This window comes from Canariomyces notabilis (assembly GCF_033297395.1).
Source record: "Canariomyces notabilis strain CBS 508.74 unplaced genomic scaffold N656scaffold_7, whole genome shotgun sequence".
Taxonomy (NCBI): domain Eukaryota; kingdom Fungi; phylum Ascomycota; class Sordariomycetes; order Sordariales; family Chaetomiaceae; genus Canariomyces; species Canariomyces notabilis.
The window spans coordinates 653080-679637 of NW_027041829.1; the positions used below are offsets into that span (position 1 = coordinate 653080).

At 54.8% G+C, this 26558-nt stretch overlaps 10 protein-coding genes across 10 annotated transcripts in view; 8 read left to right on the forward strand and 2 right to left on the reverse strand.

The window, feature by feature from the left end:
• The window catches only part of N656DRAFT_603605 (uncharacterized protein), a 12217-nt gene extending 6986 nt beyond the window's left edge, over window positions 1-5231 (forward strand). The window contains exon 7 of the mRNA XM_064810264.1: window positions 9-5231. Coding sequence (XP_064671441.1) covers window positions 9-4844 — 4836 coding nt within the window. The 3' untranslated portion in view covers window positions 4845-5231. The remainder of the gene's footprint in view (window positions 1-8) is intronic.
• Window positions 5232-5358: 127 nt separating this feature from the next.
• On the forward strand, window positions 5359-6718 carry N656DRAFT_777906 (Translin). The gene is made up of 4 exons (XM_064814903.1): window positions 5359-5751; window positions 5826-5922; window positions 6011-6156; window positions 6229-6718. The coding sequence occupies exons 1-4, from the start codon at window positions 5583-5585 to the stop codon at window positions 6534-6536; spliced, it is 720 nt and encodes a 239-aa protein (XP_064671442.1). The 5' UTR covers window positions 5359-5582; the 3' UTR covers window positions 6537-6718.
• N656DRAFT_777907 (uncharacterized protein) lies at window positions 6705-7900 on the forward strand. Its single transcript, XM_064814904.1, has 2 exons — window positions 6705-7167; window positions 7251-7900. Exons 1-2 carry the CDS (start codon window positions 6772-6774, stop codon window positions 7644-7646), a joined length of 792 nt encoding a protein of 263 aa, XP_064671443.1. The 5' UTR covers window positions 6705-6771; the 3' UTR covers window positions 7647-7900.
• Window positions 7864-9398, forward strand: N656DRAFT_828331 (mitochondrial carrier). Its single transcript, XM_064818533.1, has 2 exons — window positions 7864-8295; window positions 8360-9398. The coding sequence occupies exons 1-2, from the start codon at window positions 8172-8174 to the stop codon at window positions 9238-9240; spliced, it is 1005 nt and encodes a 334-aa protein (XP_064671444.1). The 5' UTR covers window positions 7864-8171; the 3' UTR covers window positions 9241-9398.
• A 17-nt stretch (window positions 9399-9415) lies between these two features.
• On the reverse strand, window positions 9416-10154 carry N656DRAFT_777909 (ribosomal protein L22e; the record flags this gene model as incomplete). Its single annotated transcript, XM_064814905.1, has 4 exons — window positions 10112-10154; window positions 9940-9984; window positions 9675-9871; window positions 9416-9606 (listed from the first exon to the last, which is right to left on the reverse strand). Coding segments are annotated over exons 1-4 (380 nt in total), but the record flags the coding sequence as incomplete, so codon positions are not given.
• A 2070-nt stretch (window positions 10155-12224) lies between these two features.
• N656DRAFT_797085 (UPF0057-domain-containing protein) lies at window positions 12225-12564 on the forward strand (the record flags this gene model as incomplete). Its single annotated transcript, XM_064817593.1, has 3 exons — window positions 12225-12241; window positions 12339-12447; window positions 12517-12564. 3 exons carry the CDS (start codon window positions 12225-12227, stop codon window positions 12562-12564), a joined length of 174 nt encoding a protein of 57 aa, XP_064671446.1.
• Window positions 12565-13295: 731 nt separating this feature from the next.
• On the reverse strand, window positions 13296-14923 carry N656DRAFT_788769 (P-loop containing nucleoside triphosphate hydrolase protein; the record flags this gene model as incomplete). The annotated part of the gene is made up of 4 exons (XM_064816718.1): window positions 13296-13322; window positions 13409-14016; window positions 14089-14600; window positions 14826-14923. The coding sequence occupies 4 exons, from the start codon at window positions 14921-14923 to the stop codon at window positions 13296-13298; spliced, it is 1245 nt and encodes a 414-aa protein (XP_064671447.1).
• A 225-nt stretch (window positions 14924-15148) lies between these two features.
• N656DRAFT_751025 (SET domain-containing protein) lies at window positions 15149-17156 on the forward strand (the record flags this gene model as incomplete). Its single annotated transcript, XM_064813012.1, has 3 exons — window positions 15149-15802; window positions 15868-16923; window positions 17031-17156. Exons 1-3 carry the CDS (start codon window positions 15533-15535, stop codon window positions 17154-17156), a joined length of 1452 nt encoding a protein of 483 aa, XP_064671448.1. The 5' UTR covers window positions 15149-15532.
• A 2211-nt stretch (window positions 17157-19367) lies between these two features.
• On the forward strand, window positions 19368-23136 carry N656DRAFT_777915 (uncharacterized protein). Its single transcript, XM_064814906.1, has 4 exons — window positions 19368-20290; window positions 20346-20943; window positions 20994-21351; window positions 21406-23136. Exons 1-4 carry the CDS (start codon window positions 19813-19815, stop codon window positions 22660-22662), a joined length of 2691 nt encoding a protein of 896 aa, XP_064671449.1. The 5' UTR covers window positions 19368-19812; the 3' UTR covers window positions 22663-23136.
• Window positions 23137-24001: 865 nt separating this feature from the next.
• On the forward strand, window positions 24002-26198 carry N656DRAFT_777916 (PLC-like phosphodiesterase). Its single transcript, XM_064814907.1, has 5 exons — window positions 24002-24458; window positions 24544-24752; window positions 24908-25087; window positions 25149-25259; window positions 25346-26198. The coding sequence occupies exons 1-5, from the start codon at window positions 24398-24400 to the stop codon at window positions 25904-25906; spliced, it is 1122 nt and encodes a 373-aa protein (XP_064671450.1). The 5' UTR covers window positions 24002-24397; the 3' UTR covers window positions 25907-26198.
• The last annotated feature ends 360 nt before the right edge of the window (window positions 26199-26558 follow it).

The window sequence follows — 26558 nt, forward strand, 5'->3', positions numbered from 1 at the left end:
TCGAAGAGGCTGCTCCGGTCGAAGAGGCTGCTCCGGTCGAAGAGGCTGCTCCGGTCGAAGAGGCTGCGTCTTCAGTTGCCGAGGCGCCACAACCGGACGAACAGGAACATACTGCATGCGGTGTAGACACTGCCCCAGCCAGCGTGGTGGAGCCCGTCGAGCCGCGAGCACTCCAACCCGCCGAAGCACCCGCAGCCGAGGTGACTGTCGAAGAGCAAAAGACTCCAGCAATCGACGTGGCCGACGTCGATGAAGTTGAAGCTCCTAAGGTGCAAGCAAGTGAATCCACCGATGCTGCTGAAGTTGAGCATGTCGTCGAGGAGCAATTGCCTCCGTCGACTGGCGTGGCCAAATCCGAGGAAGCTGCTGCGGAGCCACAAGTGCTTGAGCCCATCAGCGCTGCTGAGATTGAGGCTGCTGAAGCCGAGGCTGTTGATGAGAAATCCCCGTCACCAAGCGACGCTGTCAAGATTGAGGAGGCTGTCCGAGAACCCACTCCCGAGGTCGCCCCTGGTGACGCAACTCAAGCGCTCGAGCATCAAGAACCAGTCCAGGAACCCGATCCGAGGGCCGATACCACTCCCCTCGAGGATGCCGCTTCCGTCCATGAGGAGCCTGAGGATATTGAGCAAGACTCAGTTGCCAAGGCCACCACAGAACATCTTGAGAGCGTGTCAGATGAAAATCTCGAGCCCTCCACTGAACCAGCCAGGCAGCCATCATCTCCCCAGGAGCCTGTTGCAGTTGGGACTTTGCTGGCAGTCGAAGAACATGCCACGGCCAAAAACTCGGAGTCCAGTGTCGAGCACATCAGGGCTGAAGACCAAGCGGTCCCCGTCACCGATGTGGTCCAAGAATCAAGTGTGGCTGTTGAGCCTTCCGAAGTCCAAGACGAGATTGCTGAGCGGGAAGTTCCTGACTCTGTGTCGGTCGGCGTCACCGAGCCCGTCGCGCTGGAGGAACTTGTTGAATCTGAGAAACCAACCAGTATTGAGGAACCGACAAGCTCGGAGCGGCCGGCAGACGAGGAGATGCCGTCAGCCGTCAAGGAACCAGTCTGTGCTGAGCCGCCCGTTAACGTCTTGGAAGCCGTCACTATCCATGAAGATACGGACGCCGAGCAGCCGTCCAATCCCGATGGTGCTCCCGAAGTGGACAACAAGGTCGCGGACAATGTCGAGGACAAAGCCGAGGAGCGTGTCCAGACAGAAATTCTAGAGAAGCACGATGACACAGGCAATGACGAGCTGTTCCGCGAGGAGCCGGTTGTGTCCGAGGAGCCTGTCGTTCCCGACCAGCTTGCGGTGGTTGAGCAGGAGCAGCCCCGTAGTGCCGAAGAGCCCTCCACTACCGATGATGCTTCCAAGGTTGAGGAATTTGTTCAACGCGAACCAAAACCAAGCGTTGAAGGCCCAGCCAATGATGAGCCCGCCAGCGCAGAGTCCGCTGTTGAGGCTGAGGAACCCGCTGAGGAACCCGCTGAGGAACCCGCCAGCATCGAGCAGCCTCCCAAAGCTGAGTTGTCCGGAAGCGTTGAAGAACCTGACGTTCCCGGAGACAGCACCCCAATAGAGGAACCAAGCCCCAAAGTTGATACAACGGTCTCTGAGGGTTTGGTCTGTGACAAGGAAGTCATTTCGGCTAAACCAACCGAATCCGACGCAGTCTCCGAGGCCATCAGTGCATCAGAAGTCAAGCCCTGCGAGACTGAAGATGTCAAGCTCTCGGAAGAAGTCGTTCAGATGTCGCATGAAGATGTTTCCCATGTCTCCCATGCGGTAGAGGCTGCCGACGTTACCCCGATCGTGATCGAGAATGTGCCAACCGACATCGACGTAGTTGCAGCTGATACGTCCTCGGAAGACTTTGTCCTGGTCGATGCCGCTTCAGTCCCCCCGGCGTCTGAGTTGGTTGAAACTGCACTGGTTGAGGAGTTGGCTAGTAACGACCAATCCACAGAGTCGATCAAAGTCACCGTTGCGGACCCGCTAGCAGCCCACAAAGAGACGCTCGTCCCGCAGAGCGCCGTCAATGAGGCTGTGGCTATGGGAACAAGCCAGCTAGCTGAGGAACCACTGCTAGTCAAGGGTGCTGTCACAGCTTCCGAAGCATCTGACTCTCTCGGTGACAAGCCAACCTCTCAGTCGATACCCGAAGACTCAGCCAATGAACAGGAAGTTCTAATAGTAGAGACTTCTGCAGAGCAGACGTTGGTCGAAGCCGAGGGTGCTGCACAAGAAACTCCTGAGATCACAACACTTAGCCCAGCTGAGAAGTCCATCGTCGTTGTGAGCGAAGCGTACCAACCAGCGGTGGCTGAAGTCCAGGACCCAAGCATCCCGCTTCCGGATACTGCTGCCGTTATGGAGGGCAATGGCACGGTTGAGCCGGACAAGGAAGCATGCTCACCGGGTATTGCGGCCCCTGTTATGGCCAAGGCGAGTGTGTCGCCGACGTTGCCAGAGGTTTCCTCAGACGGCGTTTCCGCTCTTGAGCAGCCATCATCTGAGGTGCTGCACGGGGAAACTTCGAGGACTCAACTTACTAGAGAGAGCGGCGCAGAGGCCCAAGCACCGATCGAACAGGTTGCAGACATTGAGGCTGTTCCCCAAGAAGTGATCAAGGCTGGCGTCGATGCTCCTGAGCCTATCGCCGAACCCCATGCCGAGGCCAGCACAGCCGAAGATGTTATTGCTCAGGAAACATCTGTCACCGAAGAGCAACCAGTTGAGACCGTTTCAGTTGCCGAGCTGGCCACAGCCCAGGTACCAGGTGCTGTCGAGGTTAGTGGTGACGACAAGAGTGGCGAGGAGAGCACCGCGGTTGGATATACGGTTCAGGACACTGCCCCGTATTACGACCCCAGAGCCACCAACGTCTCCTTGGGCACTGAGACGACGTATCCGCTGCCAACCGAGACAACTCTCACGCTGCCGACTGAGACGTCCGTCTCTCTCCCCGATATGACAAAAGAGGCCAAGGAGGCCGTTGCAGCCGCCGACAAATCCCATGCAAAGGAAATTGCCATCGGTGCCGGCGTTGTCGGCGCTGTGGGAATTTCTGCAACTCTACTTGCGCACAATCCCACCTCTGTCAAGGAGCCTACTGTGCCACCGGTGATTGAGCGCCTGGAGAAGTATGCAGCTAAGCTTGATGGGCCCGAAGGCTCGCAGGCCATCTTCTCTAAGGAGATTCCCGAAGAGCGTGCCGGACCAGAAGATTTTCCATCGCAGCGCGAACTGGCTGAGGAAGCCAAACCGACATCGATGGAATCTTCGTTGGTTGTGGACAATGCTGTTCCGCTCTCCGAGTCTTTCCACGTTGTTGAGAAGGACACACCAGCCCAAGAAGGGGCGAAGGAAGAAAAGAAGAATGCTCCTTCTGAGGATGGTGAGGAATCTACTGCGCGGTCTGCTGTTGTTGCTGGTGGTGCCGAGGGATCGATGGCTGACGATGGCTCTCTGGTTGCCCAAAGACCAACAACCCATGAAACAGGACCCGCCCCAGGAGAAATCGTTCTTGACTTCCGCGTTCCCACACCTGGTGTCGTTCTTCCTGATCTCGACGATCCTGTGGCTCAGGAGTTAGGCCGGATGCGCAGCCTGCGCCGAAAGAGGAGAAACACCATCAAGCAGGCCGAGGAGATGGTTGCAGCCGCCGTGGTCATTTACGCTACCGCTGAGGCTCTTAGTCCGCCCTCAAGTCCACCAGGAAGTCCAGAACGTGCCGGTCCAGGAGCCGTTGTCCGTGGTTCGATCGAAATGCATTCTGATGTGAAGGGGAAAGGAAAGGATGTTGACATGCCACTCCCGTCTGCCCAGGGTTTAGCCAACCTCTCCGAGAGTACTTGGGAGAGAGGCAGGACCAGATCCAGAGACTTTGGAGACTTTGGAGGAGAGCTTTCTGATCCTGTTGCTGACCTCTCAGTAGACGACAAAGACAAGACCAGGGAAGCAGCCAAGACAGATGGCAAGGCGAGACGCCATAGCCACCATTCTTCGCACCACCGTTCTCATCGGGATAGCCGAGATGGAAGCAAGGAGGGTTCCAGGCATTCTCACCGCAGACGATCTGACAGCCACACCTCGACACGCGAGCGGGTTGATACCGCACCGCCGCGCACTCCGACCAGACAAGATAGCGGCTTCTCTGAGCGCGGTAGCCCCAGATCCCGGAGTCACCGCACCCCTGAGGAGCAAGCTGCTCACGAGAGGCGCAAGGAAGAGCGACGCCGTGCTCGCGAGTTAGAGAAGGCCAAAGAGGAAGCTCCTGCATCACCAGGGAAGACGGACAAGGGTAAGGAGCGCTCCGTCCCTCGCGAGCACTCTGAGCGGTCCTCGGAACACCGCCGTCATCACAGCTCGCGTCGTCACAGCCAGAGCGGGACGAGTATGGAGCCGCCGACACCGACAGTCAGCAAAAAGTTCTTTGACATTAAGAACGGTGAGAGCGTGCTCGAATCTAACTTTGGCTCCAAGGAGACTGTGCCGCCTGCGCCGGCGTCGTCATCCAAGGCTATACCGCCACCCGAGCTCAGGCGGTCAAGCACGACGCGCAGTGCTAAGCTGCGCAAGTCGGAGGACCGCGGTGGCCGCAGCCGGGAGGAAGTAGTCACCCCGCCGGCCAAGGCCAGCAGGGAGTACAAAACCAAAGCGTCGGTCACGTCGGTTGGCGAGGAGGCGACGGCGGCTGGGTCGTCTTCTGCGAGCGCGGGCGACCCAGATTCACAGGCCCATCGGGCTAAGAGGCTGGAGAAGAGGGAGAAGGCGCGGGAAAAGGAGCAGCAAAAGGAGAAGAGCGGTCTGCGGGCTGCTCTCAAGCGCTTCTTTACTAGCTCTACTTGAGTTTGAGTTCGGTGCTGCTGCAGTTAGGAGAATGGAGGGCAGGGGAGAAGGGTTACGAAGTGATGAACGCATTTTCTTCGGCTTTGTTTCTGGATCGATGAGGGATTGGTTGACGAGTATGACGAAGACATTGATGATGGCTGATGACTATGATGGACAACTGTGGACGCTTGTTGGATGGCCACGGCGGACTGATGAGTTATGTACAAGTGTGTCTCTTGTGGTGTGTTCTCTTCTGTCGGGCAACTGACGACGATGGCTTTCTTGTTCTATTCCTTGTTACGATTACAAGAACACGATGAGTCTGTAACTACGATGTGTGTTCTTTGATGGACCCAAATCAGGAAAACCAGATGGAATCGGACATGACAGTTTCAAAATGTCGACAAAGTGACCATCTTGACAATGACTTCTCCTTTGACGCCTTTTCCCCGGCCTCTTTCTGTGCTTTTGAGAGAGGGTTAGGGTTGAAAGCTGATTACCTTGCACTGCAGGGTGAATCAACTGACGCCTTTCATCAAGTGATGCGATGGATAATGATTTTGGAATGTTTGCGTCCTAGTTGTTCCATATCCACCGACAGTCCCAAGTATCATTCTCTTCATTCAGAGTGACTCGTGGAGCCCGCCCATACATCATCATCGTTCCCAATTGAGTAGCGACGATCGGGCAAATTCCTCCCGTCAACCACGACGGCTCTGGACAGGCATCCAGACCAACGACAGTCGTCTTTCCAGCATGGCACCACCCATGATCGATCCCTCTCTATTCGACCAGCTCAAGGCCAAGATTGAGGAGGATACCAGCGTCCGGAAGGAGCTGGATCAGATCCTCGATGACCTGAACGAGCATGTCTCCTTTACTCAAGGCGTGCTCTCGCGGATACATGCAACGCCAAGGTCAAAATGTGGGTGACTATACAACATGTCATAATATGTTTATCCAAAGTTTGAGTATGCCCTGACAGTGGAGAGAGAATAGACGCAGCCCTGCTAGAACAGGTCGAGGGCGGCATCAGAAAAGAGATTGAGACGGTTGGAAGGCTGGCGACGTTTGCGTCACAGTATCCTTACTACAAGTGAGAGCGCCCATAGTCCAGACAGGAAGAACGACCTCTACGAGGAGTGTGTGCTAATGGCAACGACCTTGCCCACCTTTTTCTATAGGTACAACTACAAGTGGACACGCACCGTCCAAGATGCCATATCCACCGTCATCCTGTGCGCCTGGCTGGGCGGCATGTCAAGCGAGACGAAGCCGGGCGAGGTCGGCCGCCTGCTCACGCTCGAGGACATGGGAGAGCTCTTTGGAGGCATGCAAACCCCCCGGCATTTTCGTCATTTCCTGCTGGCTAGCTTTTACTGGTACTGACTACAATGCGCAGTCCCTGTGAACCTCAAAGACCGCGACGCGTTCCACATCACCATCGAGGAGTATCTGCTGGGGCTCATCTCGGTGATTGACGAGCTCGGCAGGCTGTCGGTCAACTCGGTGACGCTGGGCGACAACGCCATGGCAGTGCAAATCAGCGGCTTCATCAAGGACCTGCACGCCGGGTTCCAGGTGCTCAATTTGAAAAATGACACGCTGCGCAAGCGCGTCGACTCGATCAAGTATGCCGTCAAAAAGGTCGAGGATGTTGTCTATGATCTTTCGCTGCGCAATCTCATCCCGCCGCAGGAGGACAAGTGAGCGATACAGCGGTTGGAGCTGTGATGGGCTGGTGGGGATTGGGGTGTAAACTGTAAAAGCAGTTGGCCTACAAAGTTTAAAAATGACTGTTGAAAGGGTTAGGGTTGGCTGCTGAGGAGAAGCACAAGAACAAGAACCTTGCAGGCATCTTCAATTTAACACTTGACAACTGCCTCCCTGATCACCACGAAATCCAACCACCATCGTCACAATGCCCCTCGTAGACCCTGTGACAATGTCGTCGGCCCTTGCAAAGGGCTCCTCCTCGCGATTCGCCGCGCCGTCCAAAAACGACATGACTGCAGCATCGCAATCAACAGCAACAGCAACACCGCTGCTGCACCCAATCCAGATCAAGCCGAACCCCCTGGCCCAAAGCGCACGGCACGCCTTTCCCGCCCTCCTCGCCGGCCTCTTTGTCGTGCGTTTCCGCGCCCTCGTCGCCGACCCCGTCTGGGCCATGGCAACTACTCTCATGCTGTCCGCGGTTCTACAGGTCGCATACGCCGTCATCTGCCTGCCGCCCGCCGGGTCGTCGCAGGGCGGCGCAGCAAGGGCAGCGCGCAAGCCCCGGCCGGGGGAGAAGAAGCGGGTTGGGTTTGAGAGCGCCGCGGGGCCGAACGCGATTGCTGTAAGTCATTGTCTTGTGCTCATTTTATTTTGTTTTATTTCATTCTTGTCTATCCCAAACTAAATCTCGAGCATTCCATGCAGACCTCGCTCCTCTCCCTCATCCTCTCCGGCCTAGTCACACCCTTCCTATATATCTGCCTAGTGCTCTTCGGCGCGCCCTTCCTCACGCACACGGCGCACACTTTGCTCTGCGCGGCGCACCTCTCGGTGCTGGCTCTCTTCCCGCTGTTTTACGTGCACGGCGTCGACGCCGTGTCCTGGGCGGCCGTCGGCGGCTTCTCGGCGCCCTTGGACGAGACCTTTGGCGGCCTGGTCGGCGCGCTCGTCGGCGCCTGGCTCGGCGCCGTGCCCATCCCCCTCGACTGGGACCGCGACTGGCAGAAGTGGCCTGTTACGATTCTGTGTGGTCTCTACGCGGGCTATCTGCTTGGGAGGGAGTTGGGGGGTAGCTCGTTGGTGTGGGGGAAGAGGTTCTGAGTAATTGTAGAAGGTGTATCTTTTTCTTCGATGGGGGAGGGTGGAGGGAAGAGATTACTGTATAGTGATACCCGGTTTCTTTGGAATTGTTGGATGAGGACCTAAAGTGTTGAACTGGACTCGGCGTAGTGTTCATTAGATGGACAACCTAATCCATAGACCACGGCACTGCTATAGGATCGATTTCGGCGAGATCCCCTGACCCCCTACTCAATCTCAACATCAATATGTAGCTGTTATGAACTCATGACGCCCTCCGTCGTGTCCAGAGCAAGCAGCCCCGCCAAAGCTGGACCATGGAGCTGCCCCTGTCCGATACCGCATTTAGCGGGGTGTTGATCTGGATTTAGTTCGCATTTCCTTCCGACATTCATCGATCACAGCAGTCGGAGATGACTTACACCACACTCATTCGCACCCCCTAAACGTGTCAACCTATGCGCCACGGCAGTATAGAGACAGCCGTTCTTCCCTCTCTCTTGCCTCCCTCATAGACCAGTCCTTCCAACAGCCGCCGAGGTGAAAATGCAGTCGCAACAAGCTCCGACTCCGGAGCCTTCCCGAGTCCAGAGCAGCAATCCTAATAGCAACACGAAGAACTACAAAGGCTTCGTCGCGGGGGTTTTTTCCGGGATAGCCAAGCTCTCAGGTACCTCCCGTCCCTTTCGCAAATACATATACCAAACATACCCCAATTGACAAATGAAAACCAGTCGGACACCCCTTCGACACGATCAAAGTCCGCCTCCAAACCTCGCCTCCATCCCGCTTCCGCGGGCCGCTGCAATGCCTGGCGCAGACCATCCGACATGAAGGTCTCTTGGCCTTATACAAGGGCGCGACGCCGCCGCTGGTGGGGTGGATGTTCATGGACAGCGTCATGCTAGGATCACTGTCCGTCTACCGGCGGCTGCTGCACGAGAACCTATTCAGCAACAACAACAACAACACTATGCCATGGCACTCACCAAACGACCCCGCTGCAGCAGCAGAACCCGTCCCCCCACTGCCCCTGCCCGCGTACGGCCACGGACTAGCCGGCATCCTGGCCGGCGCAACCGTGAGCTTCGTGGCGGCGCCCGTCGAGCACGTCAAGGCGCGCCTGCAGGTGCAGTACGCGGCCAACAAGCGGGACCGGCTGTACAGCGGTCCCCTTGACTGCGTTGCCAAGATCTTCCGGCACCACGGCGTGCGGGGGGTGTACCACGGCCTGCAGGCGACGCTGCTGTTCCGGAGCTTCTTCTTTTTTTGGTGGGGCAGCTACGACCTCTTCTCGCGGTGGCTGCGGGAGCGCACGACCCTCGGCGCCCCCGCCATCAACTTCTGGGCCGGCGGGTTCAGCGCCCAGGTGTTTTGGGTGCTGAGCTACCCGAGCGACGTGGTCAAGCAGCGCATCATGACGGATCCGTTGGGCGGTGGGTTGAATGATGGCGTGAGGAGGTTCCCGAGGTGGAGGGATGCCGCTAAGGCGGTTTACCAAGAAGGTGGCGCGAGGGGGTTTTGGCGGGGGTTCTTGCCGTGCTTTCTTAGAGCGTTCCCTGCTAATGCTATGGCGCTGGTCGCCTTTGAGGCGGCGATGCGGGCGCTGCCGTAAGAATTGGGGGTTGGTTGCAAGTTCTACGAGTCCATATAAACGTATGCATGCATGATACCCAGGAGCACAGCAAAGGGATGGTTAGAAATGCGCAGGCTGCAACGCCTGGCGGCCGCAAACGGCGGGCCGTCAATGGATTTGACCCCTTTCCCGCTATGAACAACCGTCTAGACCCTTTTGTTTTTATGTGGTAACCCAACCAGATGATCCCGGAGAACTCCAAACAAATGGCGAGCCGTTTACTCATCATCCTCCTCAGCCTCGTCGTTGACGACATTGAAGAACTTGAGCTCGTAGACACCCTTAGAGGTCGAGACGACGCGGAGCCAGTCACGGAGCTGCATCTTCTTAAGGAACTTCTTCGTCCTGTCGTGCTTGTCAGCATCGCGGTTCATTTGTATCGCCAAATGATTGGGACGAGATGGGCGTCTTACAAGTACTTGAGGTAGCGACCAGAGAGCTCGTTGTGCGCAACGATCTCGATCTTGCCCTCGGGCAGCTGGGAGATCTTGATGGTCTCGCCGAGGTTGCCGACGCGGCCGTCAACCTTGATCTTCTCGTTCAGGAACTTCTCGAAGGCGGAGACGTCGAAGATCTTGTCGCTGGCGGGCTGCGAGGCGTTGATGATGAACTGTATGGGTTTGCGCAGTCAGCACCACGCAAGTTAGGGAGGCTGATCGTGATCCCGCGCCGACTTACCTTCTTGGTCACCTTGGGGCCCTTGCCCTTGGCGCCAGACTTCTTCTGCTGACTCCCGAAGGAGATTGACTTAGCCTACTGCTTCACGCCATGATCCATATCGAATCCAGATTGCATTGTAGTCTCTGGTCCGAGGGACTGGGCCAACAGCAAAGCGGTGTCAAGTACATACTGCGATGGGAGCCATTGTCTCTGGTTGGAGGGATCGGCGGGGATTGACCGTGCTTATTTAGGACGCAAAGAGGTTGATATCCTGCGCCTTGCGGTGTGGTGTGTCGGGCTGTTAAAAAGCGGTCGAGGGGATGTTGCGTGGGGAGCTCAATTGAGGGTTTTGAGAAAAGTGCGCTCTACAAAATTTTAGGGCTCGGCTAGTGGGTCGCTGCCGGAGTTGTGGGGCTGTCGGAATGCCAAGACACCGGGCCGGAGGAGGACCCAGCTTAAACTCCGGATGGACCCCGGAGTGCCGGAATGCCATAGGTACTCCGTACTTCTGCTTGCCTTGACGGTAAACGAAGAACTTCCAGTTGACATTGGTCTCAGCCATAGGTAAACCAGCCAGCAGTAAGTTAATAAACCCAAGACTAGAATCTGATGCTAGCCGAGTTCTAGGGGTACATGACAGCTCCAAGTCACTAACAAAACCTGATCCGTACCCTGCAAAGGCTTGCTAAGAGAGCCCTTTTTCTAAGATGGAATATAGTGCAAGTGAGAGGCGCTGAGATTACAACAAACGTGACGAGAAATACACCACCATATGTACGGGATGACACTGAATACTGTCGGGTGTACCAAGGAACTCCGTATGTCTGTGCGCTCTTGGAGGCAGAGGAAGATGCTAGGTCAAGATCAGCGCATAACCTGCTGGAGGCCTTACTGCTGTTGAGTACCGGTAAGAATGAACAGCTTGTTACCGGATGCCAAGTCTACCACGTACGCTATCTTGGACTCCTGACTGGAAGGCTAGGAAATCCTGACAGGGCAGGTGGCTGAAGGGAGGCTTGATGCGCCCCCGTTGACGAAGCGTTGTGGCGCTAACCGTCCTGTGACTCCTGTTCAATTGAGACGCCACTTCGAGTCTGGTGTTCGAACGCAACCCGGTGATCGGACTCACACAGGTTTGTAAAGGTAACGTTATCCCCTTAAGAACTTTGGCGTCCCTTACCGAGTCAGGTACACATGGACGGAGTACATTTGTGTAGTGTAGTTTGGCCGATTTCTACGGATACACCAAGGTACATACCTCGGGTACCTACCGATAAAGGCCTGCGCCACAAGTGTCCGTCGCAGTTTCGGCTGCTATGACGGAGTGATGTCATGGCCTTTTGATGGTGGGGCACTAAGGCTGCCCTGCAAACGTCATAGCGAAAGCCGCGGATCTACTTCGCGGTGGATGTCTCAGGAAAGCTGTAGACGCGCAATTGCAGCAAGGCAGGTAGTTCCGTTGATGTGTCTGTTTTATTCAAGCAGATACTTGCCGTCACGGTTGTGCAATGGCCGTCCCAGATTCTCCCGACATAGAGGTGCAAAGAGTTAACGGATGGACCAAATGGCGCGGAATTCGCCGGATCCAACACCGGCATTTCCATGCACTGAACCATGTTGCCGGCGCAAACATTGCAACGGGGCATCAACAAATCTCATGTACTCGGCTGCCTCAGGCGCATATGTATACAACAGACGAGTTTCATGCAGTGGCTGGATAGCACTAAATTCATCGCCCTGGAACATGCGCTTTTGTCACGTCATGTCATTGTCCAGTAGCCATTGGGCATCCGACCGTTTTGACGGTAGCTCCACGGAGCTGGCGAACGGTTGGGCTGGTCTCGCTTGGAGCTCGGCTGGCCACCGCACCACTTCCCGGGGCTTAGAACCTTGGCTCAGCTTGGAAGGGACTTGACATTGGGCTAGTAAGAAAATGGACCGGATGCGATTGCGTATGACGCAGCTATCAAGTCCCCAATCATCAAGTTTCGGGAGTGCCTTGGCGACAAGACCTTTGTCTAATGCCAACGGGTACATGCTGGGCACTGCATAGCGTCCGCCTGTCCACCCAGGTCTCTGCCGTCGACACGAGTACCCTATGTCCCCAATCAAACCAATTTCGACGTGTCACTGATCGCTCAGGTATATATACGTCGCATTAGCCACCCAACTGGTCTCGCCAGTCTTAGTCGACTGACTACCCTACTACGAATCCCATTGTCTAAAGCTCGGAAACCGACTTGAATTCATCCCTACTCAAACCACCTTGACGTCTCAAATATCTCGACGACCACAACACCACAATGGCTTTCACTGCTAGGTATGCTCATCATCGGCCCAAACCTCCCCGTTTCAAGGGACTCCCTTCGATCTATCCCATGCATCCATTTCATCCGCTAACCATTTCCCTACGCCAGCGACATCTGTAAGATCATCTTTGCCGTCATCCTCCCGCCGCTCGGCGTCTTCCTCGAGCGCGGCTGTGGCTCAGACGTCCTGATCAATATCCTCCTCACCATCCTCGGCGTAAGTTACATTACATATTGCCAAAGGGTTTGAAAAGTTGAGCAGCGCTTTTACTAACCCCGCTCATAGTACCTTCCCGGCATCGTACACGCCCTCTACATCATCTGCAAATACTAGAACTCTCCATAGCATCTCCCCCCAAACAGATTCGACCGAATCTCCTTCCTCCAGGAAACGGCGTTCACGGTAATCGAAGAAAAGAATCAATTTGTCCAGCGCAATGATAGGGCAATGCTCGGTCCGGTTGCAATTGAGACGGCGCTCGTCGGTGCTACCCCTCTTGGCGATCCGGGTCTTGGTGGGGCAGTTGCGATGACATAATGTGACGACATCCTCTGCACCCCACCATGGGCCGCCAATGTCGAGATTCACATCAGACGATTTCGTCGGACAGGAGATTCTGAGGAGGGTTGGATGAAATCCATATCCATGGGTAAATGGGAACCGGGAGTTCGGGGATTTATGAGCTGTCACTGGTCATGACTGATTTGATCTCTCCTTCTCATTTTGGCTTTTCGCCGCATCTTTCCTTTATGGCATCCCCTTTTCTTTTGGATCTGGGAATGCTCGACTCTGCTTGCTTGTCTCATGCGACACTGGTCAGCTAACCTGGAGTCGCTTAATGTCACGATACCCAAGTCATACGGCCACGAACTGTTAGCATAAATTCTCGGATTTTAGATCTAATCGAGCTCTTATGCGATCAGAATCTATATTCGCAATGTTAATCCAGATACGTTTCAGGTGCTTTAGGGACTACACATACTCGCTTCAACAGTTTTTCTCCCAGACAGATGTGTTCAATTCCATGCGTTTTGAGGGAGCCCCAGTTCGACTAGCCGTCCGTGCTATTTCCCTACTCGGAACGATAATATCTTTCCAAATGTCAGCAAACCGGGTCGACAGCATCATGGGCGTATAACCGGGGGGGTCCAGAAAAGAAGCCAATTTCAGAACTCACATCGTTTTTCCCAACTGAGACTATTTGATCCTCAGCAACACGGATTCCACCCACGCCCTCAATATAAGCAATCGGCGCATCCCCCATGATTTTCCTAGCCACGTCCCCCACCGTTGAGTTCTTCTTCACCAGAACACAGTCCCGGAATACATATTTCGAGTCGCTCGCTCCAGATCCGAAAGTTGTTATATTCCTGACCGGGAAGACGGGAACCAGCCCTAGTATCTCGGCCGCCTTAGAGAGCACCTGGACAACGCCCGTTGACCCGAACCGGTAGAGCACCATGTCCTTGAGGTTCTCTATCCTGTTCCTGTTCTTCTCATCTAGCTCCTTCAAACCACCGCCGTCGGGGTCGCCGGCTGCGATCAAGTCTTCCCTTGTGTCGACAAACTCGCTGCCCTCCGTGTACCGGATATACCCCTGTTTGGCCATCTTTCTAAGGAATATCTCCGAAATGGCCGAGCACAGCACGATGCTGTTTGGATCTTGCATTTTCGCAATCTTGGCAATGTTCTTGTCTGCGTCTGGGTGGTCGATCTTGTTGAGCGCAATCACCGTGGGAAACTTTTCGTCCGTAAACGCGTTCACCACGCGATCGATGGTCTCATCTGCCCATGACAAACCACCGACATCAGTAAAACAGATAACTCCGATTGCAAAGACAGGGAACGAAAACTCACCACTCCACTCCTCCAACGGTTCCTTCAACCCAAGCTTATCCAGCGTCCTAGCCACAACGGACGCGGTGCTGCCGTAGCCGCTGAACTGGTTCTGTAGTGTTTCGACAGCGGTCGACTTGGTAGCGATGTGCCGCCTCTTGATGGATCCCCACTTCTCCATCAGGTTGCCCCTGATCCAGGCGACAATCTCGCTGCGCAGCCAGGCAATGTCCACCGACGGGTCGTAACCCCGGGTGTTCTTGCCCTCGGCATCCGTCGTGCCCGACACGTCCACCACGTGGATCAGCGCGTCGGCGTGCCGCAGGTCGTCCAGGAACTTGTTGCCCAGCCCTTTCCCCTGGTGCGCCCCGGGCACCAACCCGGCCACGTCCAGCAGCTCGATCGGCACGCTCCGCCGCCCGCCGATACATGATCCGTAGTTGGGCTTGCACCGCTCCTCCAGCCCGAACCGCGCGCACGCGCAATCGATCTGCAGGTAGCCGATGGCTCGCTGTGGGTCGATCGTGGTGAACCTGTGGGTTTTTTTTGGTTTAGAGCGGGTACGTAATAGGCTAGGAGAGAGGACGAGGAGGTGAAAGGGAGGAACGGGTTGGGAAGGAGCGCAGAGAGGAAAGAATCGTAGCGTACGGGAAGTTGCCTGCGCAGGAGTGCCGTATCAGCAACCTCGGGCCTCTCTATCTTGTATGCTCGCGCTCGGAGGAGTGGCTTAAGGCGGGCACCTGGAGACAGTGTCCTACTCACCGACTTTGGAAATGGCGTCTGTCAGCGAGTTGAGCGTGCTGGATTTGCCCGCGCTGGGCTTTCCCACCAGGCCGATGAGAGGATCTCGCGGCATTTTCGAATGCGATTCTATGGGACTGTATGAAGAGAAATACGAAAAAGGCGCACGGTGTCAGAACCAGGTCCCTTGGTTCGCGATTGAGGACTCCGTAATGCGGCTTGTGCGGCAGCATTCAGTTGAAATGTCTGCCCCGCCTTGATAACGATAAGGCTGTGTGGAGGGGTGCCAAGCCTGAGTCTCCTTCAGTCTTTGCAGAGATGGGGAACTGTGCGAGTATCGTTCATGGGTAACGATTCCAACAACACTTCGTCAGACCGGGGAGGTCTAGCTAACAGCTTATTTACAGCATCTGATCGGTAGTCGCTGATCAGGTAGCAGCAGATGAGGAATCTAACTTCTGTGTTGAGTGCCCGTATCCATGTTCTACATCTTTTTCAGTTTCAGAACTGACAAGCACTAACAGACCCATCATTGAATAGGTAGCTCCCCTGCTACATAGGCATAATTCGGTCACCTGGAAGCTGGGCTCTGGGTTTCTCTCCACTCATCCCTCTCTCTCTTTCAAGTAGCGATCCTGGTCTTGCCTGGGCAGTGGGACTATATCCATGACCGCAACCGATCTAGCCTGTGTATTCCTCTTAGAGATAATCTCAGCACATCGAAATGCCGTGGCCGCAGCTCCCCATTGAAAACCTCGCAGTATGGGCGCACCTTAACGAGGTCTCCTTTGTCGACGTCAAGGTTACAACCACCAAAGAAAAAGGCTTCGGTATATGCTGCGAGAGAGATCTCCACACTACTGGAGACAGCTCCAGTGCTACCGCTTTGCTCAGAGTGCCTCACCATCTTGTCCTCAATGACGCGGCTGTCGAAGAGTATGCAAAAGAGGACAAGGATTTCAGGCACCTCTTGGATGCCGTCGGACACCATCGCGTAACCGGCTCTCCTTGAATCCAAGCCCTACCTCCGCGGGCGAAGTTGACTAACCTATGTCGTAGTCTGCGCGAGCGGACATATTGCTGTTCCTCCTCGTCCAAGCAGCTTTGGCTTCCCGACGCAGCCGCTCTTCGGTGGGAGTTACAAACCCTTGGACAGAGTATCTGCAGTTCCTGCCCGAGATGGTTCTCTTGCCCACGCTATGGACCGAAGACGAGCGGGTTCTTCTCCGTGGTACCTCTCTTGAGCCGGCGCTTGAGGCAAAGATCTCAGCCCTTGACGCCGAGTTCGAGCGGATCCGAGAGAAATCATCAGAGATCCGTTCCTGGGACGAGCTACTCTGGCAGGGCGGGTCTATACGCTTTACCGATTGGATCCGCCTTGATGCGCTATATCGCTCTCGTTGTCTCGAACTGCCCAGATCAGGGGAGTCCATGGTACCCTGCATCGACATGATCAACCACTCAGCCAATCCTTCAGCTTACTATGATGAGAACCCCGAAGATGAAGTCGTTCTCATGCTTAGGCCGGGAATTGACCTTTCAAAAGGTGACGAAATAACCATCAGCTATGGGGCAACAAAGTCCGCAGCCGAGATGTTGTTTAGCTACGGCTTTGTTGATGCCAAGTCAGCTGCCCACAGTCTTGTCCTGCCGCTTAGACCTTTCCCAGACGACCCGTTAGCCAAGGCGAAACTAGTCGCATTTGAAGGGGTTCCTCAGATTTGCGTGGCTCGGGAGAGCGAGTCCGTCCTCTGGACCAGTGAGTTCGCCTATCTGATGTGTATCAACGAGGAGGATGGGCTTGAGTTCCGGATCCTGCAAGAGAGGGACGGGGCTCAAGAGCTGCGCGTATTTTGGCAAGAAGAAGATGTAACAGATCGGACGAGGGAGTTTAAGACCCTGATTCAAGGCCATTCCCTCTTCGCAGTGCTGAGGCTACGTGTTGTCACTGTCATCCAAGAGAACCTCCAAACCCAACTGGAGCAGTTGCAGTCAAGCACACCTGGGAGCACACCTTCTGCCCTGCAGCGGAAAGAGTGTTTCGACGCCGCTTTGAGCCTCCGTGGCATCGAAACAAGTATTCTCGAAAGCGCCATTGAAGCTCTGGAGAAAGAGGTCAGTACACGTACATACCACGGAAATATCATGCTCGAGCCCCAGGCGATCGCCGCTCATGAGAGAGATCTTTTGTGCGGACACAAATCTGGTTTAGCGACTGACAGGGTCTCATGCAGAGAAGCTCGCTACTGCTCGACGAAAACGTGGTGGCTTACCTCGGACCGATGGAAACTACCGAATCAGATCTAGTTGGCAATGAGGCGTCCAATGATGCGGACGATTTTAGCTAAAGGTTACCAACGGCATGCAAACGCTCCCATGCTCTGCATCCTGAGAATCAAAACGGTGTTCAGGTCGATGGAGTGGAAAGATCGGGATTGGCAGTAACCGGGTGAAAAAGCCTCAGGGGACTGCTCCTGAACCTCAAGAGCAAGCCCCTACCCGGCGTGGAGTTCCTGTCTCTCTCCTCATCGAGAGGTTCCAGTCCTGTGACTCTCATTTACCCTTAAATCTTCAAATTCGACAAGACTCTTGATGCAACAAGGGAGATTGGGTCCCGCTTCAATTGAGGTCACGGACTTGACCAGCCCCTGACAAGGAAGCAGTGAAATGATTCAAACCAGCTGCCAGTGCCAGCCAACCCCGGCATTGCATCCCTACCGTCGTCAGGGACGAGCAAGGTTTCGACTACCCGGCGGTAAGAGTGGGAACTCGCCAGTCTATGTGCCTTGGATGTTGCGGGTACGGGTAAGGCAGTTAGCCATGCGGATGAGGAAACAGAGAGCAAGGCCAGCTGTGAGATTGCCACGAGGCATTTGCAGCCGGCAGACCATGGCCAATATCCGGATGGGGGATGGGCAAGCTTTTGCCGAATGGTAGATCCCGAACGGAATACTCGTACGGAGTGCCGACCTCGAGCCTACCCATCCCGGAATGCGGGGAAGGGCTGAGGTCTCGCGAAGAACCGGACAGGTCTATGTAGCGCATATTGCAGCCCAACGAAACCTTTAGGATGAGGGAATGGCATCCACTTCCCATAACAAGTGAGGCAAGGCCCGGGCAAAAGACCTGGTGGCTCATTTTTGCTCGCATCAATGTGTTGGGAATGAGAAGGCCATACCAGGTTGAGATTTTCTCTTGCTCACCTAAGCACAGCTCGCCGGATCGTCCGGTGTTGTTCCCCTGCTAAGTCAAACTGAAATAATACGGATCGGTGGGCGGGGTCATGCATCGTCTGTCTAATGCTTGGCTGTGAATCAATGGAACAATTCTATGGCTTCGGTTTCAACGGCTGATAACAATGCTGTCGTCAGCCTTACCTACACGTGTAGGATCCTTACCATGAAACCTAATTTGAGATTCAAGGCTAGGCATACGTATTCAGTACCGTCTAGCCCCTTGGAGAGTAAGCAGTAGAAGGATTTCATGTCATTAGATGCCTTTCGGACCAGAAGCATTCAAACTACGGATGTAGTCCTTAATCATATTGCTTTCAAGATGTTAGCACGGAGACACACCAAGCAGAAAGTGGTGTTGGTTACTAACGTTATCGGCCCGTCAGCTCTGAACTCAATCTTTGGGAATTGTACCGCCATAGGCAGAGCATAGTCATGCTGGGGCGTTGGCTTAGGCAGTCCCGGCCAGATGTGGTTATCACAATCGGATCTGATGTCGGCACATCGTGAACAGTTGCACTGCGTAATCACTTCACTCCCGATGGTGTAGATAGCGGACGATGTAAATACGATACAGGGCGTATGTAGATAGCCCCTATACCGGTAGCAACATCGCAGCAGCGAAGAGCAACCAACGTCACCACCCCAATTGAATTGGATGCCGAGCGTGCACCTGTCAAGACTGTACCAGAAAACATGGGTATCTTGCCTAATCAGAGCTGCGAGCATCGCGACATGACTTGTTTAGTCTCTTACTTACTGGTCTACTAGCATTGGCCCGTGATCCATGACGTTCGATGCTATTCCCCGGATTTGGGATCCTCGGCTGTAGGAAATCGTACCATACAATGACAGGTTGGGCGATCCCTATGGCGCAGCCGTTTTCACTCATTCACTACTCCGTAGTTTCGCATTCAATGACTTCTTTAGTGTCGCCATTTGCAAATGCGGGGGAATGTAGGAGGGCTGTGAGGATGAAAGAACAAGGGAAAGCAATTGCCTGCAGGAATATGAGCAGAAAATACTTCTGGGGCAATGATCTCGAAGACTCAAATGTGAACTTCGAGGCAATGTGAGGGCACTCGCATTCTGACGAGGTAGGGAGCAGCAGAGAAGATGGAGAAAGTGTAGGCCAGCATCCCTGCTCCCCCAGATTTCCCCTCCTCGGCGCTCATTGGGGAAAGCAGAACGAGCGGGGCCGCTAGCACTCCCCGCCAATCAGCGCTGCTGGTTTTAATCCATAACCCTTGTAATGGCAGCGCCTGCCTGCTGCAGATGCAGACCTACCGTTTCCACCTTCCCACCCGCAGAATCGGTGCGAGACCCCGCGTGGGTACTTGCCCGAGCCTGTCAATTTGCTCTGCATTTTTCCCTCATTCCCTGACCGTCGTCATCCCTGCTTGTTGCTAACAAACCTCGAATATAATGCCTTAATAACCCCCCGGCCCTGCCTGCCTGTTCCCACCCATACACACTTTCGGTCTCTCGCCTTCCTCTCTGTGATAATTTCGACATTTGCTACCCAAAATCAAGCCTTTGCTGGCCCAGTTCATGGTACGCGCCTGTATTACACTTCTCTACAGGGTGTGAGCGCCGGAGAGGCGCTCTCCGAATCCAGAAAGACGCCCGCCGCATACGCACCGCGACGCGATTGGACGGAACGTATATACGGCCACGCTCTGCGTAACGCAGTGTCTTCCGCCATAAATCTGCATTGTGCGAATGCGACCGACGTGAAGGGAAAAGGGGTGAAATACATAACACCGCCAAAATGCCGGGCATTCTTCCTATGAAAGTTATCAAGGTGGGCAATAGCTCACAGAGCCGCATCGCTCAGGCCTGCGACCGGTGCCGCAGTAAGAAAATCCGCTGCGATGGCATCAGACCTTGCTGTTCTCAATGCGCCAATGTCGGGTTTGAGTGCCGCACGAGCGACAAGCTCAGCCGCCGTGCCTTCCCTCGAGGCTACACCGAATCATTAGAGGAACGGGTGCGAGCGCTGGAGGCGGAGGTTCGCGAGCTCAAGGACCTGCTGGATGAGAAGGAGGAGAAAATTGAGATGCTCTCTAAGATGCACAATAACCGCCGTTCACCCGCTGAGTCGGCCCACACCTTGCCAGCGACTGAGAAGAAGGACGCTGCACCGCCCAAGGAGGACACGTTCCGAGTCCAGGCTTCACCGCTCCTACTCGGCGTGGAAAATTCCGACTCCTATTTCATGGGTGCTTCAAGCGGCCGGGCCTTCATCGGTTCGTTGTGTTCTCTTCTGCCGACCCCGTAAACTCTGCTAATTCATTCTCCTAGAATCTTTCAAACGCAAGCTCCAGGAGAATGGGAAGTCGTGCGCCGAGTTCAACCCGGAGGCCTTCCTACATATTCAGGGGTGCTACCCGCTCACGGCAAAGTCGCCCGCTCAAACCATGAGGATACCGCCTCGATTGTTCTCCGATCGATGCGTCAATGTCTACTTCCAGGAATGGGCTCCGTTGTTCCCTGTGCTTCACAAGCCTACTTTCCTTCGCATCTATGAGGAGTTCGTTGCCGACCCGGAGAAGGTTAAGAGCAATCATAAGCTGGCTCAGCTCTATCTAGTGTTCAGCATTGCCGCGCTGTCAGGAGAACAACCGGATCTCCACCAAATCGCCGCCTGCGAACAGCAATGGCAGCGATCCCTGGAGGCTGTTCTGATGGACAACACCATGATGACTCTGCAGTGTTTATTACTTGCTTTGATTTATTGCACCATCCGGGCCGATTACAAGAGGGTTCAACATTATAAGGGCATTGCCGTCGGACTGTCGCATCGTCTAGGACTGCACCAGAGCCAGAAGAGGTTTTCGTTTGGTGTGCTCACTATTGAGACGCGGAAAAAGGTCTTTTGGACTCTTTACTCGCTTGACTGGTATGGGAACATCCACTTGTCTTGTCTTGGTCATAAACTTACCCTGTTAGTTTTTCCGCCGCCATGCTCGGCCTTCCCAAACTTATCAAGGAGGAAGACGTGCATGCTGAGTTCCCTTCGGACGCCGACGACGAGTATGTCACCGAGAAGGGCTTTCAGCCCAGCCTCCCTGGCGAGGCTACACGACTGTCAAGCGCTTTGGCGCTATTCCGATGTTCCAGAATCCTCGGCAAAGTCTTGGAAAAGATCTACCCGTCCTCAACTTCACACGAACTCTCGCTCCAACAAATGTCAGCGCTTGCGACCGAGCTGGATGAATGGTATGAGAAGCTACCCCAGCATCTCAGACTCAACTTCAAGCAAGACAAGCCATCTACCGATGTGACCGGTAGCAGGTCACCCATCTTGGTAAGTGGATATGCCAGCCAGGCTCCGGGGTTCACGTCACTGACATGGTCCCAGGCTCTTGCATACTACTACACCCGTACTCTTATTTACCGGCCAGCTGTAACGTCTAGCCTTGGTCCTAAAGCTGCTCCAGCGCTGATCTCAGTGGGAGAGTCGAGCAAGCATATCATCCAAATCATTCAGCTTCTGGACGAGCGGAGCATGTCCTTTTCTTTCTGCCTCAACAAATCGGACACACTCATTCTTTGCGGCATGGCCCTGCTGTACCAAACCATGGGTCTCAAGCAGGACAGCAAGGTGCTGAAAGATAACGAGAGACTTGTCAATGCGGTGATTAAAGTCGTGGAAAAGGCAAAAGCGCCCGGCTCGTACGATTTTAAGCGTGTCGCCGGACTGCTGGTCACCGTCGACGAGCCCGCCCCCCAATCATTACCGACTCCGCCAGGACAAAGCCCGGATGTTGGTTTAACCGGTCCGGCAATGCACCGGGCTTCCTCGACCACACTTCACAAGATTCAGTCAACCCACGGTCGCCATTCCAGGGCCAGCATAAGTGAGACGGATCTACTCCTGCAGCAAGAGAAGCTGCGCAGGATGGCGATGCAACATGCGCAACCAGGCAGACCAGAGCAATATCCCGCGCGCTCACGTGGATCGTTTGACAGCTCGAGGCCAACCGTGCCGCTGGCACAGCGCGACCATAGACTATCCCTGACCCACGCTCAGGCCGCACAAGCAGCAATGATCGCCCGCGTATCGACATCGCCAACCGTCCCCGCAAAGCAGAACATTGACTATCATTACTCGCAGTCCCAGTCACAGCCATCCTCCCCAGTAGAGGGACGCAGTGGACTTCAGCAACGCCCTCCGCCTGGGCCCCAACAGCAGCAATCGCAGCTGTACGCTCAACTGCAGAAAGGGGCCAGTCTCTCGACCGCCGAGTGGGAGGCCATCCTCAGCTCGATCGAAGGCGGGCAAATCAACGTCTACGACGCCATGTACGGAGGGCCCGGCTTGACTGCGCTCGGGATGGATAATGGAGGGATAGATACTACGGTTGCTAATGCGGCGGCGGCATGGTCGCCTGATTCGTGGGACCTTGCAGGGTTTAACCTGGGAGACTTTGGTCCGGGTTCGGACTCGGTACCGGCGTCAGCACACAGCGTGCTGAGCATGAGCGAGGACGGGTTGAGCTCGAGCGATGATCTGATCAGCGTGGGCAGTATGGACTTTGGTGGGGTCGGGGGCGGGCTACTGCCTGTGACAGCCGCTGAGGGGGAAGGGTTTGTCCTTGAGGGGTTTGGCCTGTGAGTGGGCTGTTCTCTGCTTGGTTATCGTTGGTTGGTTACTTGCGACGTCTGGCGCTTGAGGGGTTACGTGTTTGTTCCAAAAGAGATTGGTAAGTATATTACAGGACTGAAGGCGTCAGATGGATGGTTTTGCCTACGCGAGGTCTGGGCGGGCTTTCTCTTGGATACCGTGTCTGGGGGTGATCTGGGTTTGAATGGAAGAGTGGCTGTGGTTATGCATCTTCCTTCTTCTTTGTTAACGTTATGGCGCTTTCGCGCTGAGCGTTTACCAAGTACACATTTTTTGAACCAAAATAAAGGAAATACCTGCACTCAACTGCCCCATCCCCCTTACGATGCATGTTGCTTGGCATGGCTAATTCGGGAGAGGCAGCAACAGTTAGGCACTACATAGACAACAAGGGCGGTACTGAGTACAAATCACCAGTATCACAGGACGACTCGCTCTCCGCCCTTTGAAACTCGACGGTGGGCTGCTTGTTTCTGTTGAGAACAGTGTTACCGGCTTGCATTGATCGTGTCAGGCCCTCTTTCAGTTGATCGTCTCCACAAGCAGGCAGTGGTCGGGGGTGGGTTTGTCAACTAGGCCCCTGGTATTGTATGTATGGGTGGCACTGTGTGGTCCCCCGCTGCCGTATGGAGTGTTTCCCCATCGGAACTGACTCGCAAGTCAGGTGTGCTGTGCCTGGCAGAGATTGGATGAAATCATCACCAAGACTACGTATATATAGTGCCGACGGAATAGGGGTTAGATAAGGGAGTCACCCCGACTATCCTGGCCTCCCACGTGTATATCTCGAGCACTACGGTACTAAAGATCTACACCGAGAATACATAGGAGCTTGATCACTTGCCGCACTTGAAACGTCTTGTATAAGCTCAGGGCGCTCTCCGGACTACGTCCGGTTATGGAGCGTACTAAGTGAGCTCTGAGGGAGTATTCACAGTACAGTACTCCGTACATACATCGCTTACGGTCATGTAACTCATGTTAGCCGATCTCATGAAGCAAGCTTTTCGTTCTCGACAACTTCCGTGCAATACATTAATATATATAGTAGGCATGCAGGGCGACTCGTTTACACACGTGTTATGGACGGATGATCCGCCCTTGGTGACTCCCGCAGTGCATTGCAGATGCAGGTATCCGAATGCTCGGGGACAGCCGATGACGACTACACCACCTTAAAGCTCCCCGTCTGCAACGTAGAGATCTCTTTAGCCTAAATCCGACGGGGAGTTGGGCATGGCTTTCCTTGCAGCCAAAGAAAGATGCATCGACTTCCAAAGACTGGTTGTTCCATCACTCAAATCAAATCAGGAACACAAACCGTCTGTGCCAGAGTGGGCAGCGGGTTACTTAAACAACTTGTGTACGGAGGTACAAGACAGTTGTGCACAGTGCGTATGGTACGGTGAGCTAAGCACATGGGGCCGGCGGCGAACGGTCCACAATACCATTTCTGTTCGGCTAGACCGGACTCGGAATGCCCGGCTTTAGTGGGGCCTAACTCCGCAAACTGGATCCCCGGGATCGGGAATTGAGTTCTGTCCGGCTCCGACGGCTGCGAGTCGAGCATCTTGTAAGCTGTGGGAGAGCATCCTGAAATTTCTGTCAAATCCCATCCCAGCGCAAGTCGTATTTTGAAGTATGGGCGTATTCCATTAATTTATCAACCTCTATCCATAATCCATTCAGATCACACCCTTGGAGAAATTGGATCCCGGCAACCCAAATGTCAGCAGAAGCCGTGCCCCTCCTTGCCGGACAGCGGTCACGGTCGGCATCCGATTCCGGTGAGCGGACGAGCAGACCCCCGATACCTATGTATTACCCGTACATACAACCGACGAACCAACGCTGACATGTATGCCCGGCCAGCTGCCGGCATGCGCCGTGCCGCAGCAGCTCTCGGGGACGGATCATCATGCTCGCGGCGGCCTGTGCCCCAGAATATCGGGCATAGGGGCTACAATGCTGCGTTCCCGGAAAATACCATGGTTGGGTTCCAGGGCGCGGTGCAGGTCGGCGCCGACGCCATCGAGACGGACCTGCACCTGTCTCGGGACGGTGTTGTCGTCTTGTCACATGTGAGCAGTCTAGTTATTAACTTGAATTGAATTTTCTCTTGCCCAACTCCCTTGCGAGACAGCATGTGACGGGGAGTGTTATTGCTCTTATTTGCTGCACTTTGTATTAGGTGTCTTGTTACACAAGACAATGTTAACTGAGTCGAACCAAACAGGACCCTACGCTCAAGCGGTGCTTTGGCAAGGATGAAAAGATTGCCGACTGCGACTGGGACTACCTGAGCGGGCTTAAAACGCTCAGGGAGCCGCACGTCGGCATGCCGCGGCTGGTCGACCTGCTCAAGTGGATGACGGAGCCCGGGATCGAGTCAATATGGCTGCTGCTCGACATCAAGGTTTGGTGACCGCCATTTACTTGTTTACCTCTTATACTGAACAACACCCCCCGAAACAAAGACAGATGACGACCCGGACGCTCTGCTGAGCGCTATAGCCGATACCATCGCCTCGGTACCCCCACCCCCCTCCCGGCCCTGGAGAGAAAGGATAGTCCTCGGCGGATGGAACGTACGGCATTCCCCCTCTTCCCCTTTTCTATCCGTTACCCTTTATTTCCATTATTTTCACGTTCTGTCCCTGAAAAATGAAAACAGGAACACTACCTCGCAGCAAGCCGCGCGCACCTCCCAGGCTACCCTTTAGCCTACATCGGCTTCTCGCCGCTCTACGCGCGCAAATTCCTGCCTCCTCCCTCGGGCACCTACCCGCACGACGATGTCGATTTTAACCTCTTGCAGGCCGCCCTGGTGGGGCCCGTGGGCGCCTGCTTCCGGCGGGCCGTGGCAAAAGCAGGGCGCAGGCTGTACGTGTGGACGGTCAACGAAGAGGCCTGGATGGAGTGGAGCGTGCGCAAGGCCGTTGACGGTGTCGTTACCGATGACCCGAGGCTGATGAGGGAGGTTTGTGATCGGATGGTTGGTGGCGGTGGTGGTGGGAGGAGGATTGTGGTTGAGGATGGGGGGAAGAAGTTGGACAAGATGGCAACGCGGAGAAGGAGTTGGCTGGGCTATTTGTCCCTATACGCCAGGGCTATGGTCGCGCAGGCGGTTTCGGTCGTTCTCATTGCCCTCCTTTGGCGGAGATTGAACACCAAAGGGGCAAAGCCCAAGGTGGTACGCGAGAACCCGCCGGTGTCGATACCCGTCAAGGTGTAGTTGTGGTTGTACGGCAGGAAGCTTGGGGTACAGGAGCAGCCGGGAATGGGACCTGTTGGGTCGGGAGCGCCAGGTCGTATTCTTCTTGGCTGTGCATGGGTTGGATTTCATATACTTTCGACTAAGCGTCTAGACTTGTGCCGGGCATCGGGTTGATGGAGGTTTTGGGACGAACAGATGCCTCGGGCTATTTTGCGGGCAATCTGGCGTGGGACTGGGATGGGTTGCCATATCGCCCATGCTTAATCGTAATCCTGTGTCTCTCTCCACTTACCTACCTATTCAAATCATTGATATTTAGAACATGAATTCGCAAATGTGAGTCCAGAGATATGCAAGCAAGCACCGCTATAGCGCATAGTACCGGTATGTCATTTTCTGGCGCAGTCAGTAAAGGATGGGGGGCAAATGCCTTGAGCCCGGATTTTCCTAGCTGTTCCTACAACGCCGCAGCTGTTACAAGCGACGTCTCAAGTTGAAGACCCCAGCTACTGAAAGGTACCGGTAGCAATTTGATAGCTCGTGAATGTGGCATGCGAATAAAGTTGGGCGGCAGACAGGCCATCCGGGTCGCGACGCCCAGGTGATTTGAGAGATATTCGTGTGAACAGCTTGGCTGGTCATGATGCCCCCCTGTCCGGCCCCGTAACGT

What these genes read in the sequence shown, in the direction of transcription:
- N656DRAFT_777915 (XM_064814906.1), top strand. Translation starts at nt 19,813, where the DNA reads ATGCCGGGCATTCTTCCTATGAAAGTTATCAAGGTGGGCAATAGCTCA. An exon ending in ACTCTTTACTCGCTTGACTG is followed by an intron (nt 20,944 to 20,993) that starts GTATGGGAACAT and finishes TTACCCTGTTAG; the next exon opens with TTTTTCCGCCGCCATGCTCG. An exon ending in GTAGCAGGTCACCCATCTTG is followed by an intron (nt 21,352 to 21,405) that starts GTAAGTGGATAT and finishes ACATGGTCCCAG; the next exon opens with GCTCTTGCATACTACTACAC.
- N656DRAFT_828331 (XM_064818533.1), top strand. Translation starts at nt 8,172, where the DNA reads ATGCAGTCGCAACAAGCTCCGACTCCGGAGCCTTCCCGAGTCCAGAGC. An exon ending in CGGGATAGCCAAGCTCTCAG is followed by an intron (nt 8,296 to 8,359) that starts GTACCTCCCGTC and finishes AATGAAAACCAG; the next exon opens with TCGGACACCCCTTCGACACG.
- N656DRAFT_777907 (XM_064814904.1), top strand. Translation starts at nt 6,772, where the DNA reads ATGTCGTCGGCCCTTGCAAAGGGCTCCTCCTCGCGATTCGCCGCGCCG. An exon ending in CGGGGCCGAACGCGATTGCT is followed by an intron (nt 7,168 to 7,250) that starts GTAAGTCATTGT and finishes CATTCCATGCAG; the next exon opens with ACCTCGCTCCTCTCCCTCAT.
- N656DRAFT_777906 (XM_064814903.1), top strand. Translation starts at nt 5,583, where the DNA reads ATGGCACCACCCATGATCGATCCCTCTCTATTCGACCAGCTCAAGGCC. An exon ending in TGCAACGCCAAGGTCAAAAT is followed by an intron (nt 5,752 to 5,825) that starts GTGGGTGACTAT and finishes GAGAGAGAATAG; the next exon opens with ACGCAGCCCTGCTAGAACAG. An exon ending in TCACAGTATCCTTACTACAA is followed by an intron (nt 5,923 to 6,010) that starts GTGAGAGCGCCC and finishes CTTTTTCTATAG; the next exon opens with GTACAACTACAAGTGGACAC.
- N656DRAFT_777916 (XM_064814907.1), top strand. Translation starts at nt 24,398, where the DNA reads ATGTCAGCAGAAGCCGTGCCCCTCCTTGCCGGACAGCGGTCACGGTCG. An exon ending in GTGTTGTCGTCTTGTCACAT is followed by an intron (nt 24,753 to 24,907) that starts GTGAGCAGTCTA and finishes CGAACCAAACAG; the next exon opens with GACCCTACGCTCAAGCGGTG. An exon ending in GGCTGCTGCTCGACATCAAG is followed by an intron (nt 25,088 to 25,148) that starts GTTTGGTGACCG and finishes CCCGAAACAAAG; the next exon opens with ACAGATGACGACCCGGACGC.